This window comes from Panicum virgatum, chromosome 2N (assembly GCF_016808335.1).
Source record: "Panicum virgatum strain AP13 chromosome 2N, P.virgatum_v5, whole genome shotgun sequence".
Lineage (NCBI taxonomy): Eukaryota > Viridiplantae > Streptophyta > Magnoliopsida > Poales > Poaceae > Panicum > Panicum virgatum.
The window spans coordinates 54,307,983-54,326,533 of NC_053146.1; the positions used below are offsets into that span (position 1 = coordinate 54,307,983).

Below are 18,551 nucleotides of genomic sequence, written 5' to 3' on the forward strand. Positions count from 1 at the left end.
TTATTACCGTCCTCTTAGAAAGAAAAAAAATCTAATTCAATATAAATGGTACTTTCTTTTTCATGAGCACATGTTTCATTAAGAGATAAACGAAATGCAAGATTTTTTTTGTTATAACTCAATCTTAGTATAATTCGATAGTGCAAGATTTTTTTGTTATAACTCAATCTTAGTATAATTCGATAGAACAACTTAGAATCTCTTGTATTTTAGAATAGAGGATGCAAATTAGCACGGTAAAACCGTATAAACACTATTCAACCTACCCCGTTGCACACCAGTAGTAGGAACTGAAAATACGGAACAAAGGGCCGGCAGAGGGGGAAATGACCACGGATTTTTTTTATTAAAAAATGAAATAACCACCCGAGTATAGCCGATTAGCCGTCCATCTTGATCTGGACGGTCGAAACACTGCACGCCTCTCCCATCCACCTGTCACTTTTACGACCAACCCCCCCACATCACACACACCCCTGTTATAACAACAAACTACCACCACCACCGTGTCGGGTCCAACTTCACTGACGTGAAGAAGCGAATGCACGAAGGTGAACAGTGATCTGAGTCTGGATGAATAGTGATACCTACCGTAAATCACTGTAGTTGGCACTGTTCACGGAACACTGTTCAAAAAGAGACTGTTTTGTACTGTAGCAGGGTGCTGTAGCAATCAATCCTGCCCATCCATCTCAGATCGGACGGCCCTTCAGCAAGTCAGGGAATCCCGATTGCACCATGTCCACCTCCGTCTCCGCTGCCGCCGCTGACGCCCTCGTACCAAGACTCGCCGCTCGCCGCTCGCCGCCAGCATCTCGCGTCCCGACAATCTGCCGCAGAAGAATCGGCCCCAGTCCCCGTCTCTTCTCCTCCTCCTCCCCCTCCTTCCCCATTCTACCAGCCGCGGCCATGGCCACCGACAGCGCCGCCCCCGCCGGGTCCAAGAGTAAGCTGCTCGTCTTCGATTCCGTGGAAGATCTCGCGGTGTCTCTGGCGAAGTACACCGCTGAGCTGTCTCAGAAGTTCGCCACCGAGAGGGGCGCCTTCACCGTCGTGCTCTCCGGCGGATCCCTCATCGACTCGCTCAGGTTCTTTGACGTCTCTCCCACCCCCACACAGATTGCGCCTTTTTTGGTTTCTCCGGGCTTCACCTTCACGGATCACGTAGAGATCTGTTGGTTTCACAGCAAGCTGACGGAGCCGCCGTACCTGGAATCGGTGGACTGGAGCAAGTGGCACGTCTTCTGGGTGGATGAGAGAGTCGTGCCCAAGGATCATGAGGATAGCAACTACAAGCTCGCCTTCGATGGGTTTCTCTCCAAGGTATTCTTTGCAATTTATTGTGTTTTTTTCAAGGCAATTCCTGTTCTCTGATTGGGTAATTGGGAGACGGGATCTTGTTGTGTAGGGTGATGGGGAGTGCAGAGTGAAGCGAATAACTCTTGTGTAAATCCAACGAATGCGAATTGTGTTGAGAACCTCTATTTCTGGAGATTGAACTAGTTGTGGTTACTAGGGGTGCAAATTGATGACCTTTAGGTGCACCATTTGTTCAAAATTTTGTACTACTTCTCCAAAATGAGATCTCAAATTTTGTACTACAAAATGTTGAACTAAAGAGGGTTGGAGTGGCACCTAAGAATCACCAATTGACACCCCTAGTGGTTACTCACCATTTTAGGAGCATAATGACAGTCAGAAGTCAGAACACTTGGAGATGGGTTATTTAGCTTTTTCTGTGATACGTATTGAGTAAAGTTAGAGCCTTAGAGGTGTCTAAACGCCTCAGTGGCGGACCTAGGATTGAAACTTAGGGTATGCCATGTCAAAATTTTAACATACAATTTGGTATTCGGTATTAGTAAATCTAAAAAAATTCAGTGCACAACAAAACAATTCCATGAGCAATTCGGTATGCAATAGCAATTAGGTTCAATACTTGCATAGATTACAATATAAATAGTAAAAGCACATTAAGTCTTAGAAATGCATAAAATAACCTTACACACCTACAATAGTTCAAAGAAATTACCTTATTTTTCTTATCAAAGAAATTAACCAAAGCCTGCAGGTGCTAGCTGGGAAGATTTGCTACTTGCGAAAAGGAAAAAAGGCAGGGTTAGATACGTAAAAGGATAAGGCTAGAGCTAGTTGTAGGCATCTAATTACTTCAGGGGGTTATCGGTGAAAAGCACAAGGCACTGAATCTACATAAACCATTATCGAGTCCTGCAAGGATCTTTTTGCAAAAAGCTTCAAGATCTGAGGCATGGCCGCTGATGGCACTGGCCTGTCTGCTCGCCGGCACTATGGTGATCAGGGACCAACGAAAAGAGGAGTAGAGGGAGGATTGTGAGGGGATTCCACGGAGGGGGCTCATCGGCGGTGGAGGACCATGGAGTCGGCCGGAATTTTGCGGCAACGGCCAGCGCTGCTGTACGGCAAAACCAGCGAGGGAACAGCGATGGCACAGGCGGCGGGGAAGAAGCAGCTTGTCAGGGTGGATGCTGTGGTGCCGTAGGCTTGGAGCGGTGCGCCCTTACCACGGCAAGTCGCGAGGCAGTGTTCCCGTGAGGAGTCGAGGAGCCGAGGGCGTTAGCTATGCCTTCCGCCGTTCCGCGCAGGCCGATTCCGAGGTGCGCCAGGTGGTCCTTATCTTAGGGTATGCCATGACATACCCGGACAACCCCGTAGGTTCGCCCCTGAAACGCCTTATCAAAGATTTTCACAAAAAAGCACCCTAGATTAAGATGCTATTCAATATATGTGCAACAACTGTGCTTAAATTATAGAAATGTGCACTTATGCTCTTTTAAATATTTGAAACTAGCAAGGTGACCCACGCTAATAGCGCGGGTAGCTAGTATTTCTTTAACTTTTTTTTTAAAATTAACTGAAGAGATGTATTTGGCATTTTATTTATCTTTGGTTCGCTCTCATAGAGTACTACCTGCAGTTTCCATGTATAGGCGTTCATATCAATCATCAATTTTTAAGTTGCTTTGTTTCATATAATGTTGACATATTTTAATACTTTAACTTGCAATATCTAAATTTGAGGATTGAATTGAATATTAGGTCACCATAAGTATAGGTGCATATTGTACCACGTAATACTAAGTTTGATGATTAATAGTAATATAGGGTCACCTTGAATACATGTTTGTATTTTTCTAATTTTTATGTAGTTATTAGATACATTTATATATGTGTGCGTGTCCGTGTTATTTTCAAAGCCTACAACTTGTAACTTAGATGGTGGACTTTGATTTGTGCCTTGCAATAATTTGATTTTTACTAAGCAAAAAGTCAAGCCTAGTTGGTCTAGTTTTTAGAGCATATGGATAGCATCGAACAAATCTAGATTTCACTCCTCATTACAGTAATTAAAACAGGCATAGATTAAATAAAAAGTTATATTAAAAAATAGGTTGGGGTCCTCAAAAATATTATATTTATTTATTTTCACCTATCGTAGAAAAATTATATATAACATGTATTCTACATTAATATATATACATATATATAAGTTTTTTATTCGGTCTAACCTATTTGTATTTTTCACACTTTGGTTTATGTACATTTTTCGTCTTTCGCCCACCTAACTACAGAAATTGGCTCACTTCAGAGTTGTGTCATATCGACAATGGATAGTTTCAAACATGTCTTTGTTGTTATCTCTAACTCTTTTCTTGACTTTCATTTTCTCTAGCTATTTTTACCAATTTCACTCTGTCATTTTCTTCTTCCACACATTTGAAATCGATTAGTGTGTTTCGTGTCTGATACACCTAAAAGAAAAGTTTCCTGTGGAGTTCGATTCAGTTGGTGAGTTTAGATTGTGTGTCAGAGCTTTTTTTCTAAGCTCTTTATTATATTTTATGGTATATTTTTGGATAATAATTTAGGAGAAAATTAAATATTTTTATGTAAACACTGGAAGTACTAAATATTTATATATTTATTTACTATAATATTATTTTTTTAGAAAATACTTGCGATGTACATTTTTTTCTTGATTGTTCTAGTTACCATACGTGATAAACAAATCACCCTTAGACTTGAAGAATTATATTTAGTTAATTGGTTCAATACATATACCACACCAGAAGTATAATTTACTTTATTTTTATTATCCTCCAACCACTCATTGATATAGCCATGTGATGCATATTCTCATATTGTCTTAGTTATAGTTATCTCCCGCCATTATGCTCCCAAATTCTTTGCACGCTATACCACGATAATCAAAGATGCGTCATTGATAGTGCACGACTGCACGTCACTATATTTTGTTGAACACTACCTGTGGCATGTAATGGATGAGTGTGCATGTCATATCGATTTTCAAGTTGATTTGTTCTAGATCTCGCACAACACTCCACAATGGTTGTCATCTATCATTTTCTCACTTGTAAAATTTTTTAACTCTCTATCATCAACTTATGATAATGCTATATGGTTGTTTCATGTAAGTTGTTGCTATTAAATTGTTCTTCTCCAGTTATGCCCTAACAATGTTGTCATACCTCCAAAAATGTTTTCATAACACACTTTGCCCAACTTGGCAAATGTTCTTTTACATTGCGCATCCACAATACAATGAGCTTACTAAATTATTTTAAAATTTTTAATTTAAAGTTATGGTAATAAATAAAATTTTACAATGTTTAATCCTTAATTCTAAAATTTAGCTGCCCTTAATGAGGTGTGCTCCCTCTAAATTTTACCCTAGGTCAGTCGAGACTTACTAATGTGTGAGGATGAAGAAGTCTGCAATTAAATCTTCTTTATCATTGGAATATATATGCTTATTAGCTTATATCATTATTTAGGGTTAGAACTCGAGTATGTGACCATCATTACACAACGGTGATCCGCATTGTAGCTGTCTATATAATAAGTTAGTTTGTACACTGCACACTGGTAAGTAGGACTTGTGGGTGGTAAGAGATTATAGCCCTATTGGTCTCTTCACAATCTAATATGGTCCTTATATTTTGAGCTCAAATTATATAAGATAAGAGCTCGGCCCTTTTTGAGCATGACACCTAGATTATCTAGATTAAATTTTGAGGCTATCCACCACCCTTACTTGTGTTACCTTCCATGAGAATATGCTCTATGGCAAAAATGGCTGGAGGTCATCTTAGAGACAGGTTTTCTCTCAACCAATGGAAGTTTGGTTGAGGATAGCTTTGTATGTCAGTATTGCCGGCCAAGTCCTGCAAATGCATTCTAGTACCATATTGTTGCTAGCCTAACAAAATTATTATGGTAAATCATTAGTTGATAATCCAGTAAATTATTATAGATTCTTCTCTCCTCTTGCAATTTTCGATTAGTGCAGTGGATGCTGGCCACCATACAAATCACAGTTTACTTGTCATAGTTTCATTTTTCTGCTATGCTCCAATATTTCTTTAGCACATAGTTTTATTCGGACGGAGCACATGATAGCATGATATTTTTTTCCATTCAACAGTTTTCTGTCATGATTCACCGTTTCCGGTTAGTGGCAGCGGCGTGTTAAATAGCGCACCCCTATATATTTTATTCAGCGGAGTCTATTGGTATTTTTCTCTTTGGTTATTGTACTTTTCTTATTTATATTTATCCCATTTAATTATCTGCATAAATTGGTCCACTTCAGACTTTTGTCCTCTCATCGATGTATAGTTCCGGGGATATCTTTGCTGTTGTTTCTAACTCTTTTCTTTGACTTCATTTTCTCGAGCTATTTCGGCTGATTTTTCCATCTTCAATTTTTTTCCTCTATACATTTAAAACTGATTAGTCTGTTTCACGTCTGATGCACCTAATGGAGTTCACTATTTAGTTCAACTCAGTTGCTGAGTTTATATTGTGCCTTAGAGCTTGCTATTTTTTCTGAGCAAAGAGGAAGAACGGCACTGATGTGAATAATTTGTTATGTATCGCAGATTCGTAGGCTATCGACTTAGGGCTATTTTTTCACTTTGGTTACTGTACATTTCTTATTTATTTTTAGCCCATTTGATTGACTGTATAAATTGGTCCACTTCAGACTTTTGTTCTATCATCGATTTATAGTTCCATGCATATTTTTGCTGTTGTTTCTAACTCTTTTCTTTGACTTCATTTTCTCAAGCTATTTCGGTTAATTTCTCCATCTTCAATTTTTTCCTCCATACATTAAGAATCGATTAGTGTGTTTCATGTCCGATGCACCTAATGGAGAAGTTCCCTATTTAGTTCAACTCAATTACTGAGTTTAGATTGTGCCTCAGAGCTTCTTATTTTTTCTGAGCAAAGAGGAACAATTGCAGCGACTGATTTGAATAATTTGTTATGTATCGTAGATTCGTAGGCTATCGAGTTAGAGCTAGTTAGGCAGGGCTCCAGCTGCAGCTGAAACAACTTTGGTTATATATAATTTCGTATGAAATAATAAAGTAATGAATATAGTTATAGAGTAAACATTTATTTATTGATGAGGGTGAGCATATTTATGTCCAGCGTTGGTCAGGGGTCAGAACTGATCGACCTGACCTTTATTTGCTTAAAAAACAGGAATGTCCTTTTTTAATGTTTCCTCTTTTATTTGTGCCGAATTAGAAATGGATCAGACATGTTTTATGATGTCAACTTTCCTTTTTTTTCTTTAAACCTGAACGGAGACATGACTACGGAAAGATGGAGTCCGAGTCCTTTTCACATTAGAAAAGCTAATAAAGTCTAATTCTAATAGGAAATACCAAATTAATATGGACATACTCTTTGGTGTAATATCCCTCTCCTTTTTAGATTAACGTGGAAGTCAATTAGTGTGCGAGTCAATTGCTCAAAACTTGACGTGCTATCAGCTGATTGATGCTCTCTAAATACTTGTGATTCAGTTGTGGAATCCCTGGGCCAGTTGTTTGAGAGATCTAGTTGAGAAAGGATTGAGAAATTCTTTCGGCTCGAAAAAGCTGTGCAAGACAAAGTTAAATGTACCATTTGTTTTAGTGTTCTTATTATATATACGTGACAGAGTCGGTCTTGGACCTGAGCCAAAGCTTTGATGAACGTGAGAATATACGTGATAGAAACGGATATATTTATGAGAATATTAAAAAAATAAAAAATATACGTCTTGCCATAAACCAAGCATGATAGAGTCCTAGTACATGTTTATGATGTGACATTTTCTTATTTTTTTAATCCTAGCTGTATCGAAGCATGATAGAGTTCTAATCCAATGTGGATTTTTTGTGTGATATGAATTTTTTAATACGAAATGAATTCTTAGAATAATATAGACCGTTGGATCTTCATAAAATCCAACGGTGTAAATCCTTCTCTTTTTTAAATTAACGTGGGAATTTCTAAACCCTCTCGGCGAACGTGGAGGCTTCTTTTGGCTTCTTTTAACACTCCTTTAATAATATAATAGATCTGAGACTGACAACAGGGACAAACGCACAGATCTAGTCATTTGCACCATGTAAACATTCATCAAATTAACTAGTGATTATAAATTTATAATGATACTCAAAATCATTCATGTACCTCAGCTTCTTGTTGCAGTAAAGTTCAGGTTTGTAATCATCTACAAATGTATCATGGGTAAGCTGGGACTCAATTTGGACTTACTTTACTGCATGATACAAATGCCTGGTACTCTGACATAGTGGCAAATTGAGCTTTGCATAAGAAACACATGGCTGGTTCGTCAACTTCTATGTTCTTAGGTAGCCTTTTAGATCCATCCATCCAATTTTTTAATCAAATTTTGTTGTTATTATTTTGCATACAGTGCAGTATGATGCTTGAAACTACTGTGATTTTTTGCGAAATGATATTTGAAATATAGGTTCATATTTTCGTTCTTATAGATAGTGAGTTCAAGAATCTTTTGTGTGTGTTCTGAATAATTTGGATGAGTCATTGATAACAAAATGATTAGGTTTCTGGTTTAAATTGTATTCAATGATTGGATTTTCCACCTGCTTAAATTAGTTCATGCTCAAATATATCTTGAGCTCAATATGATATCGTTTACCACTTGATGTTTGTGGAGGCTCGGATGGATCCATGACAGCATCAAGTGTATGGAGGTTATTTGAAAGATGTGTTCTATGTGTAGCCATTACAGTCTGGTAAGTTTTCAGGTTTTCTGAAATTTGTATGTAACATTAACTGGGTGCTATCTTTCAACATTGTAGGTGCCGATTCCTCCTGGGCAAGTTTATGCTATAAATGATGCCTTGTCAGCTGAGGGAGCAGCGGATGACTACGAAGCTTGCTTGAAGCAGCTTGTTAAGAATGGTGTGATTGCCATGTCAACAGCAACTGGGTTTCCCAGGTTTGATCTCCAGCTTCTTGGAATGGGACCTGATGGCCACATTGCCTCTCTCTTCCCTGGTCACCCTCTTGTTAATGAGAAAGAGAGGTGGGTCACCTACATCAAGGATTCTCCAAAGCCGCCACCAGAGAGGATCACATTTACATTTCCAGTAATCAACTCATCTGCATATATCGCGATGGTGGTCACTGGAGCTGGGAAAGCTGGTCCAGTGCAGAAAGCGCTTTCAGACAAGCAAACTTCTTCCGATCTGCTGCCTGTTGAGATGGCTGTGCTTCAAGATGGAGAATTCACTTGGTTCACTGACAAGCCAGCAGTGTCCCTGTTGCAGAACAAGTGAAGGCCAACCATGGTGATCTTAGTTCGAAGCCGTTTATCTTAAATAAAAGATCCAAGGGCCTGCATAGTGCATAGTTGCATTCATCCTCCTTGGATTTCATGTAAGGGAGACTTGAGCCCTTTATGTAGTATGTTTTCTAGAGTAATGTGTTTCAGATACTCCGTTGATTCTAGTTCAGTGAATAACAGTCTCTGAAACATTGCTCAACAAATGCTGTTTTAGTACCTGTAACCTTGTTCAATTTGCTCGGCCCAACAAGTATTTGTTGGGCAATCTGGCGGCATCTCCTTCCAAGCATATGCTGTTAGCCTGTTACTGGCATGTCCCAGATTCCAGTTATGCTTTTCAATGCTCGTGCGAGTTTGTATTCGAACAGTGATCTGTGTTCCCAGTGAGAGATTCTTGGCCATTGCAGTTCCCTTACGTGCACTTTTTATACCAAAGAAAAAGAAAGGTACAACATGTACCATGTGGTGGAGTGCCCTGTATCATTCCTTTTTCAGAGCGTAGGAGTTTCAGACACTCCGGTTATCAGTTGAGTAATAAAGAAACTCTTAGGAGCGTCGCGCTGAAAATATTTGCATAAGCTATTCAGCTGTAAGGAGTCGGAACCTGCAGCTGTTAGTATTTAGTTTCTGCTATCATATATACCTGTCCAACCAATGCTTCCACAGCAAAGGTTGTATTTTGCTGCATTTGAGTGCTGCTCATCTTGGCTTCTCTTTCAGTTGCTTGACAGGCACCCTACCATGAGACACGTGCTGCAAGAACACGTTTTTTTTCTCTCAAGCAGCAACTCAAGAACAGATGCGAGGGCATTGATTAGTATTTCCCCTTGTACCTAACATAAGCCATGCATTAGTTGTGCTGTCAGATCTCATGCACTTCTTCTGCACTGAGCCTCTGACGACGGTCGCCAGTAGGATTCAGAGCAGAGGGCGTCTGTATCGTGCGTTTTGGGTCCAAGTCAGGTTCCGGCCCCGGTTATGTGGATCTTTTTAATCCCGAGGGTCCAACGTGGTACGGTCCGATCAAGACCATATGTCTTGCAAGCCCACGAAGATTTTTGTACAGGCCCACGGTTACTTCTTTGTCTCCTTGAAGATAAGGCCCATAACTAGGGAGTCCCCAGAGATCTCCCTCTGAAAAAAAAGGAATCCAGAGATTAGGAGAACTGCAGGACTTGCTGCTCTGCTAGGATCGAGCACAGTCGAGTCGTGTACTCGTGTTGGCATTGCTGGCTTTGCTGCACGAACACGGATTTTCTCAGGCAGCGACGCAAGAACATAACGCTACGTGAGTTATAAAAACGAGAGAGGCATCTCAGGCTATGCGTTAGTTTGGTCTGTTGTCTGATCCGAGGCACTTGACCGTTTCGTGCTGTGCTGCTCGCCCAGCGCGTGTTTAGTTGGTGAAATTTTTTTAGATTCGGCTATTATAGTGTTTTCGTTTTTATTGGTAATTAATGTCCAGTTATGGATTAATTAGACTCAAAAGATTCATCTCAATATTTTCCAGCTAAACTGTGCAATTGATTATTTTTTAAATTATATTTAATGTTCCATATATATATCAAAAAATTTGATGTGACAAGAATCTTGAAAATTTTTAACTAAACATGGCCTATCTCTCAAGAACCGCGTGCCCATCACCATCCATCCACCAGAAACACCAACTCTCGCTGCGCGCGTCGTGGCACCTACCAACACAAACGCACCCATTGAGTCTGTTCGGCTGACCAAATCTCGACTTATCTCGACTTATTTTTCTCTCATATAATACTATTTATTCTACCAGCCGAGCACTATTTATTTCATCAGACGAAGAGCCTCGTTCTTTTTTTTCTTCCCGAGACGAGCCGCGAATCCGCGCATCACCCGGCGGTCCAACCAAGGTGCGCGCCCAGTCCAGGATCCAATGCGTGGACGCCGACTGGCCACGGACGCGCTCGTGCCGCCACGCGCCGGCCTGTTCGGCCGCTGCTGCATTTGCAGCCATGGTCCTCCACTCCTCGTGCGTCGGCGGCGCGTTTGCCATCCGCCGACGCAGCCGCGGCGAGCGGGGCAAAATCTCTGAACTCCGGAGCACGAACGCCCGAGGCCCCAACCAACCGCCGCCCAACCAAACCGAACGGCCTGCAGGAACCTGCCCGCCCAGATCACCTAACCTTCCCGGGTTCATGTGACCCCTGTCCAGGCCTCACATGAGCAGGGACCAGACGAACATGGCCCTAGCAGAATGCAGGGCGCTCGCCCTAAGACCTAACCGTTTCAGCAGCAGCATCGTCGAGATCGGCATTTCTTTACTTTTCTTTTCAGAGGCAGGAAGGAAATACAGTAGCAGCTGCTATCTGTGCTGCATCATGGTGTTGCCCGGGGATTCTTCTGCTTGTTCATAATAAAAACCGCCCGGTCGTCAGGGGAGGAGACACGTCGCTCGTTGCGCGTCGTTGCTGCTGTTGGGATCTCTGAAATTTTGCCGGCTTCATCTGCAGCAGATGACGCTAAGCGCTTGGGTTTGGGAGGAGATTAGCAGCCTTAACATGGCAGGGATTCTAGGCGATTTTCTTGGGTTCTATTCCTCCGAAGATGGCGAGAAAAGAGAAGGGCGCGACCGAAGGTGCTGGCGAAAGAGGCGACCACGGCAGAAAATGGAGTCGTTATGATCGCCAAAAAGGCATGACACATTTGCTTTCTCATCATAAGGTCTTGTGCTTCTTTACTTTTATTTTAAATGAGGGTCTTGTGCTTTTGGCGCCTGCTTTGGTGCTCAAGGGAATCCAAGTAGTACATTCCAGTTTATCAGGTGATTATTGCGTCTCAACTGAAAGTCTGAACCAAACTGATGCAAAAGGAAAAAATTGAAACAAAACAATCACACAATGCGCTGCGCGAATAACAAGAAATGATTCCTACCCAGTGTGTTTTTTTACAGAGGCTCTTGTGTGTCTGTTTTTTTGGTCGTTTTGGTTCCTGCCTAGTGTGTTCAAGGGGATTCATGTACTGTAGGTAGTTCCAGTTTTTGCAGTGAACATTTCACATTGGTCTCCTTGTCTGAAACAACTCAACCGCTTATACAAGGGATGATTCCAGGTCTTCTCCTACGGAATTGACCACTTAAGTAAACTTCATGGAAATTCTGCAGCACTTTCTATCAACATTTGAATGTCACTCTACTAATTATTTTCTGAATGCATTATATGCCTTTGTGGACTTTTCTTTGCCCATTTGAGTGCATCACTAATCCGTGTTGCCTCAAGAACCGGTCGACCGGTTCAAAAGCGCCGGTCCACGGCAAGTAGGAGCCTTGCCAATTTTTTCAAAAGCAAAATATTTCGGACTTTGTGTGGAGCACAACTGAGGCACTGGCAAGTTGCGATTTTCCACGAGCTAAACGTGTCGGCTAGGAAGTCAATCCGTCTCGGTTACGTCCATACCTTTTGGTAACCTCACACTTCGTCTTGTACCCATAATACTAGCGTGTAAGAAGTGTAAGAAGTGGCCAAATGTGTCTTTTTAAAGATAACGAGTCAAGACATGGTTGATGAATGGATGAGGGGTTACATAAATCATCCTGGTGTTTTTTTTCCACAAGGAAATTCCTGGAATGAATCGTGTGGATTTGGTCGCCTGAAATTAAATACTACTAGTATCAGTTACAGATTCTAAAGACAAATAAATTGCCAAAACAAAATCTGCTGCAACCCAACCCAATTAATTTCCTTCCAAAAGTAAAAGAAATCAACCCAACCGGATAAACTTCACCAAAAGTTGACCTCAAAAGCACTCTAAAAATTGAGGAAGACTGGTCTTAAATGCTGGATCGTTGAGTGTCCTACAGTACAAAGGCCCTAGGGCGAGAGGGTACTCCCTCCATCCCAAAATAAATATAATTCTAAAGTTCAAAATTTATTCCACAAAAAATATTAATTTTGATTCACCTATCACAAAAGACAAAGCCAGTTTTCGGAAGATTCTCACAAAAGACAACTAACACCTCATTCACTCACCACAAAAAGAAAAAAAAAGTATTTTGGTAATTTTACACCTATCATTAGTTTGCGTGACTGGTCCTAGAATTGTATTTATTTTGAGACGAAAGAAGTAGATCTATCATCTATTGCCCCCATCACTGACTAGTGGGCCCCGCAGCGCCACGCCCCGAGGAAGCCCCCACATGGCAGGTCCGAACAGGACCCGTTTAAACGCGCACGGTACCCACCCCCATTCTCTCCCTTCCTTTGGCTCGGCTCGGGTCTATTGGCGTCACATGCTTCCCCCCTACTCTTTCTCCCTTGTGTCCCTTTGCTAAAAGCTTAAAGAGAAAAAACCAAATCGGACAGTACTGTGGCCACGCAGCGCGCGGAGGGGCGGACGCCGGCGGCGAGATCCTGCGGTGGCGGGGGATGGCGCCGGGGAGGCGGGGGCCGGCGGAGTGGTGGCGCTAGTGGCGGGCAGACGTTGGGTGGGCGTGGGGTTCCGGGGACGCGGGGTAGGTGGGTGAGGGGGACATGAAGGCGCTCCGGCGATCCAGCACCTCGTCCTCGCCGTCGTCGTCGTCCTCGCCGACGGCCGCGTCCTCCCCGCCGTCCTCGTCGTGGATCCACATCCGGTCGCTCCTCGCCGCCGCCGCTTCCTCGTCCTCCTCCTCGGCGGCCGCGGCGGGGAGCGCGGTGGCCGTGGTGTCGTCTGCGGCGGCCGCCACGTCTTCGTCCTCGCCGGCATCGTCCTCGCCACACTCGGATCGGTGGGTTCCTCTCTCCGGATATGGCGAAAGGCGGCGTCTTTAGGAGTAAAAATGTCCCATTTTCAGTTCGTATTACATGAGGTTCGTTGGGGTGCTTCTGCTTCTGATCTGGTTCTGTGGACTCTGCCCGAGCTTGCTCTGATAGTAATTAATGGTCTGAAAGTGGCTTAGCTACTCAAATTAGGGTGCTTCATGTGTTTTGATCTACTCCCTCCGTTTCAAATTATAAGTCATTCCAAAAATCTTGAAGAGTCAAAGTTTTTCAAGTTTTACCAAATTTATATATCAAGATAATAATATTTACGATACCAATTAAGTATCATTAGATTCTTTGTTAGCTATATTTTCATAGTATACCTATTTGATGTCATAAATCTTCGTGTTTCTCCCTATAATTTTGGTCAAACTTTGAGATGGTTTGACTCTCCAAGATTTTTGGAATGACTTATAATTTGGAACGGAGGGAGTAGTAAACATTTAGATTGCAGCTTAGAGTAGAGGTGTCCACGGATCGTGCTAGGCACATTTTCTTGCATGTGCGAAATCTGTTTTGCCATTAATGGCTTGCCACTTCCATGAACTAGGAATCTCAGTATGTTATTTTGTGTTGCAGTTGTGTGCTGAGTAGCAAGATGCTTCCCATAGTTGCTTCAGAATATAATCGAAGCCTTTGTGGCTTTACTTCTAGATTAGTGACACTTTGAGGGTCAAATTACGGCTTATGCGACTGCCTCATGTGTTAGTTCATAATGTTAGTCTTGCATGTTTTATCAGGTTGTGTGTGGCTAACCTGTTTCAAGTCAGTTTGTTCCATGGTCAATCTGATCACCACAGGCACTCCCCACCTTTTTAATAAGCAACCAGAGGAAGTTGTTTCCATAATCCATACTAAGTTTATTTTATAAACAAATTATCTCATTTTATTGACTCTCTCTTGTTTTGCATTTTGATCTATTCCTTATACATGTTGGTATTAACGAGGACTTGTTTAAATAGACCAGTGGATGCAGTATGTGCATCATGACACTGAAGCACGATACTGCAGATTTAGCTTCTCAGTTGCTATGGTGATACTGTTTTAGCTGTCTATGTCTGTCTGATTATACCATTTTCTGAAATGCTCTATATGACTATGTGTTTGCAGAGGTGGCATTAAATCTCCATGGTCCCGAAGGAAAAGAAAAAGAGCACTTTCTCGTGAACAGTGGGACAGTCTATTTTCAGCAAATGGGAAACTTCGTGATGGTGGGAAGAAGTTTCTCAAGAAAGTTCGCAGTGGGGTAAGTACAGTACTTATTCATTTTCCATCCATATTATTAGACATGTATAGTCTTGTATACGAGTATTTGTGTACGTCTTGTACTCCAAGCCATATTGGCACTATATAATGAAAGGTAGGGCGTGCGGTGTTTCCCATCCCCCTCTTCCTTTCTACACATACTCCCTCCGTACCTATAAAACTTGACGTTTTGGACAAGGTTTGGGGTCAAACATTGGGAATATAAATCATCAATAACTTTTAAGTTGTTGAGTTTGCAAATGTGAAAATTATATGAATAGATTTGTCTTGAAAAATACTTTCATAGAAATATACATATACCACTTTTTCATAAATATTTTTATAATAACAAGTGGTCAAAGTTGTGTTTTGGAGACCGTGTCGTTGTCCTAAACGTCAAGTTTTATGGGTATGGAGGGAGTATTATCCAGATATATGTTGCACTTGCATCATAGTTGTCAATTGATTGTCCAGTTAAAAATATAGTTATATAGATATCTCTGCTATTTACAAAATGTTCTTTTGCTTAGGCTAACTAAATTACTGACATAAATGCCCCTCTTTTATTGTACCAGGGTATTGAACCAGGCCTGCGGGCAGAAGTTTGGCCTTTCCTGTTAGGGGTGTAAGTCACTTGATTTTTTTTATCCATCGAGTAAATTTATTACTGCTCATTCTTTGTAGTCTAATATTATAACTATGCAAGGCATTTGAGATAGTGCTGCATGAATTTGCTCTGGCAGTATACATTGCTGATTAATAAGTGTACAGTACCAAACAACTTATTTGAGTGGTAGGTATCTATTAGTTTTTTAGCAAGATCAATCTTGAAATTGGAATTATATATAATAAATTGAAGGTTATGAGTACTTGTTTTTAGCTAGTGTACTCTGGTGGCCTTACCTGGAATTAGTAGTATCTCAGGTGGCCTTACCTGGAATTAGTAGTATATCTTGTAACTTTTAAGAACACGAGCTTGCACGACAGCCCCAATTTTTGGCTTTGTAAATGCTATCAATATCAGCATATCACTCACTGAGTATTTTCAGTGCAGTTTGGTGTCAAGCCTGTTCGGATTTTTGTTCTTTTTTATATCTTGGTGACTTCATATCCTTGGAAACTGACCTTGTTGGATCTTGTCTGCAGCTATGATTTGAATAGCTCGGAAGAAGAAAGGACCACTGTCAAGATCAAGAAAAGGTAAGATATTCATATCTGTAAAGGCTTTTCTTTGTTTTTTTTAACTGGCTCCTGCTTTATGGAGCTATATGAATGGCTGGTTTGCATTAAAATATTCATTTGGCTTAATATACAATTTCCATGAAGCAAGACTGAAAAACAAATATCACGTTGCACAGCACTTTTGAGTTATTTGAGAAAAGGATTCCATAATAATTTTGAAAGGGAATGGCACTAGGATATCCTATTGTCATTCATGTCCTGCCTATACGTCAGTTTTTTTTCCTTTTTATATTATCTGTTAGTAATCATGAATTGGCATGGCTTTGGTACAGGAAAGAGTATGAAAAGCTGAGGCGGCAGTGCCAACAAATTCTGACTGGCTCCAAGGGAAATGGGTTGAAGGCAATAACTGAAGTTAATAATGAGGAGTGTTCTAATGTAGAGGGTACTGCTGAAGGATCTGAATCACCTTGTTTTGAAGATGCCCATGCTGTATGTACTCCTGTTTCACTCGAGGAGCTGAAACCTGAACATAATGAAGCTGAGCAACTAGAGAACATTGTAGAATGCATGGAAGAAGACACAGATGAGTTAAATTATGCATATCCATGCATAGCGGAGTCAGAATCATCTGATTCTGAATCATCCGATGAGGATGACCCTGGAAGGATTTCTGTGTCTGGTGAAGAGAATTGTGATCCAGATCCTAAATTTACCCGGAGCACTTCGTTCAAGGCGGATTTTTTTAGGTCTAGCAGAACCTCAGAGGACTTTGCCACATGGCAGCGCATCATAAGGTTGGATGCTATCAGGTCAAACAGTGAATGGATTTTGTTCTCCTGCAACCAGGCTGAAGTTTCCAAAGAGAGAGCAATGCAGTCTGCAGCATCTGTTGGGTTGAAAGATTATGATCACTTAGAACCCAGTATGATTTATCATGCTGCCCGATTAGTCGGACTACTTGAAGCATATGCAGTCTATGATCCAGAGATTGGCTACTGCCAAGGTATGAGTGATCTGTTATCACCTATAATTGCAGTGATGGAGGAGGATGACGAAGCATTTTGGTGCTTCGTGGGTTTCATGAGGAAAGCAAGGCACAACTTCAGGCTTGATGAGGTTGGAATAAGAAGGCAGTTGAAGATTGTCTCTCAGATTATCAAGCGCAAAGACTCGCACCTGTATAGGCATCTGCAGAAGTTGCAGGCCGAGGACTGTTTCTTTGTATACAGAATGGTAGTGGTTCTCTTCAGGAGAGAGCTCACTTTTGAGCAGACTGTATGCCTGTGGGAAGTTATGTGGGCTGATCAGGCAGCCATACGGGCTGGGATTGGGAGGTCTACCTGGGCAAGAATAAGGCTGCGTGCTCCACCAACCGATGACCTGTTACTTTACGCTATCGCTGCATGTGTCCTGCAGAGGAGGAAGCTAATAATTGAGAAGTATAGCAGTATGGACGAGATACTGCGAGAGTGCAACAGCATGGCTGGGCAGCTAGATGTCTGGAGGCTGCTAGATGATGCACATGACCTTGTTGTTAACCTCCATGATAAAATCTGATCTGGTGGTGAAGTGCTGTTTTCCGCCCTTGCGGTATAACAGATGTAGGCCTCAACAAAAAAAATTGAGGTACCTTCACCACCTGATGAAAGTATTCTATAATCTACTATTCGTTCCCGGCACAGAACCCACTTCTAGGTATAGAGAATGTTGTAACTTAGAGCGAGGACTTGAGTGTCCTTGCAAAGAAAAGGCTGAAATACTGTTTGGTGTTACTGAGGCACTGTAAACTATTCATTGTTTAACCTGTTATAGGTAAAAAGAGTTTCCTGGGATGGCACTCCCATCCATTTTATGCATCCATGCTAAAGTTGACCAGTAGAAATGTGCACTGCTGTATGGTTTCTCAATGCAAGAATTTGCTTTCTCATGTGTAGGCTGTTGATGAAATTTGACTCCACCAGAGGACCCTGCCAAATTTTGCCACCAATTTGGTTGTGCAGATGGCAGGAAAGCCTTTCCGAATTTGCGAGTAAAAGTGAAACAAACTTCTTTGAGCTGAGCAGCTGTTCAGAACCAATCATCCTTTCAGACATAGAGATCTAACAGCCTAGATGCATTTTGGCCTTGTTCGGCTGGCTGGCTGGCTGGATGGCTGGCTGATTTCGCGTGAGAGGAAAATACTGTTGGCTGGCTGGCTGGCTGGTGGCTGGGCTGATTTTGCGTGAGAGAAAAATACTGTTGTGGCTGGCTAAATCCGCCAGCCGAACAAGGCTTTTGTTCCTAGTCTAGCAGTACTGCCAAGAGGTGACAAGGCAAGCAACATGTCCAACGAATGGCACGTATGATGAAGCAAAACTCTGATGTGATCGATCAATCTTGCCTGGGACGGCTCGGCAGGCGGCACAATGGGGCCGGCGTCCACAAGTTGCCATTAAGATATTCTAGCCTCTGTTGTCGGATCCGTGCTTGCTGGAAAGCTTTGGATTCTTCTCCCATCAGCTCGCCAAGAGATCACTCTATTTCGATGAATCATAGTACAAGTTTGATCACAAATTCAGCTGCCCAAAGCTAAACCTGAGCATTTTTGGCCGTTTCAGGAGAAAACCGTGCGGTCCTAAGCTGCACGAATGCGCCTTTGCAAATGGATGCAATTTAACCCTCATCAGATTCCC

General features: G+C 41.7%; 2 protein-coding genes across 2 annotated transcripts; both read left to right on the forward strand.

Annotated features, from left to right (window-relative positions):
- Positions 1-734: 734 nt before the first annotated feature.
- On the forward strand, positions 735-8,984 carry LOC120661326 (probable 6-phosphogluconolactonase 4, chloroplastic). Its single transcript, XM_039940149.1, has 3 exons — positions 735-1,088; positions 1,188-1,323; positions 8,190-8,984. Exons 1-3 carry the CDS (start codon positions 739-741, stop codon positions 8,667-8,669), a joined length of 966 nt encoding a protein of 321 aa, XP_039796083.1. The 5' UTR covers positions 735-738; the 3' UTR covers positions 8,670-8,984.
- Positions 8,985-12,925: 3,941 nt separating this feature from the next.
- LOC120661327 (rab GTPase-activating protein 22-like) lies at positions 12,926-17,739 on the forward strand. Its single transcript, XM_039940150.1, has 5 exons — positions 12,926-13,415; positions 14,560-14,695; positions 15,270-15,319; positions 15,841-15,894; positions 16,209-17,739. The coding sequence occupies exons 1-5, from the start codon at positions 13,180-13,182 to the stop codon at positions 17,434-17,436; spliced, it is 1,704 nt and encodes a 567-aa protein (XP_039796084.1). The 5' UTR covers positions 12,926-13,179; the 3' UTR covers positions 17,437-17,739.
- The last annotated feature ends 812 nt before the right edge of the window (positions 17,740-18,551 follow it).

What these genes read in the sequence shown, in the direction of transcription:
- LOC120661326 (XM_039940149.1), top strand. Translation starts at nt 739, where the DNA reads ATGTCCACCTCCGTCTCCGCTGCCGCCGCTGACGCCCTCGTACCAAGA. An exon ending in TCCCTCATCGACTCGCTCAG is followed by an intron (nt 1,089 to 1,187) that starts GTTCTTTGACGT and finishes TTGGTTTCACAG; the next exon opens with CAAGCTGACGGAGCCGCCGT. An exon ending in TCGATGGGTTTCTCTCCAAG is followed by an intron (nt 1,324 to 8,189) that starts GTATTCTTTGCA and finishes TCAACATTGTAG; the next exon opens with GTGCCGATTCCTCCTGGGCA.
- LOC120661327 (XM_039940150.1), top strand. Translation starts at nt 13,180, where the DNA reads ATGAAGGCGCTCCGGCGATCCAGCACCTCGTCCTCGCCGTCGTCGTCG. An exon ending in TCCTCGCCACACTCGGATCG is followed by an intron (nt 13,416 to 14,559) that starts GTGGGTTCCTCT and finishes ATGTGTTTGCAG; the next exon opens with AGGTGGCATTAAATCTCCAT. An exon ending in ACTGTCAAGATCAAGAAAAG is followed by an intron (nt 15,895 to 16,208) that starts GTAAGATATTCA and finishes GCTTTGGTACAG; the next exon opens with GAAAGAGTATGAAAAGCTGA.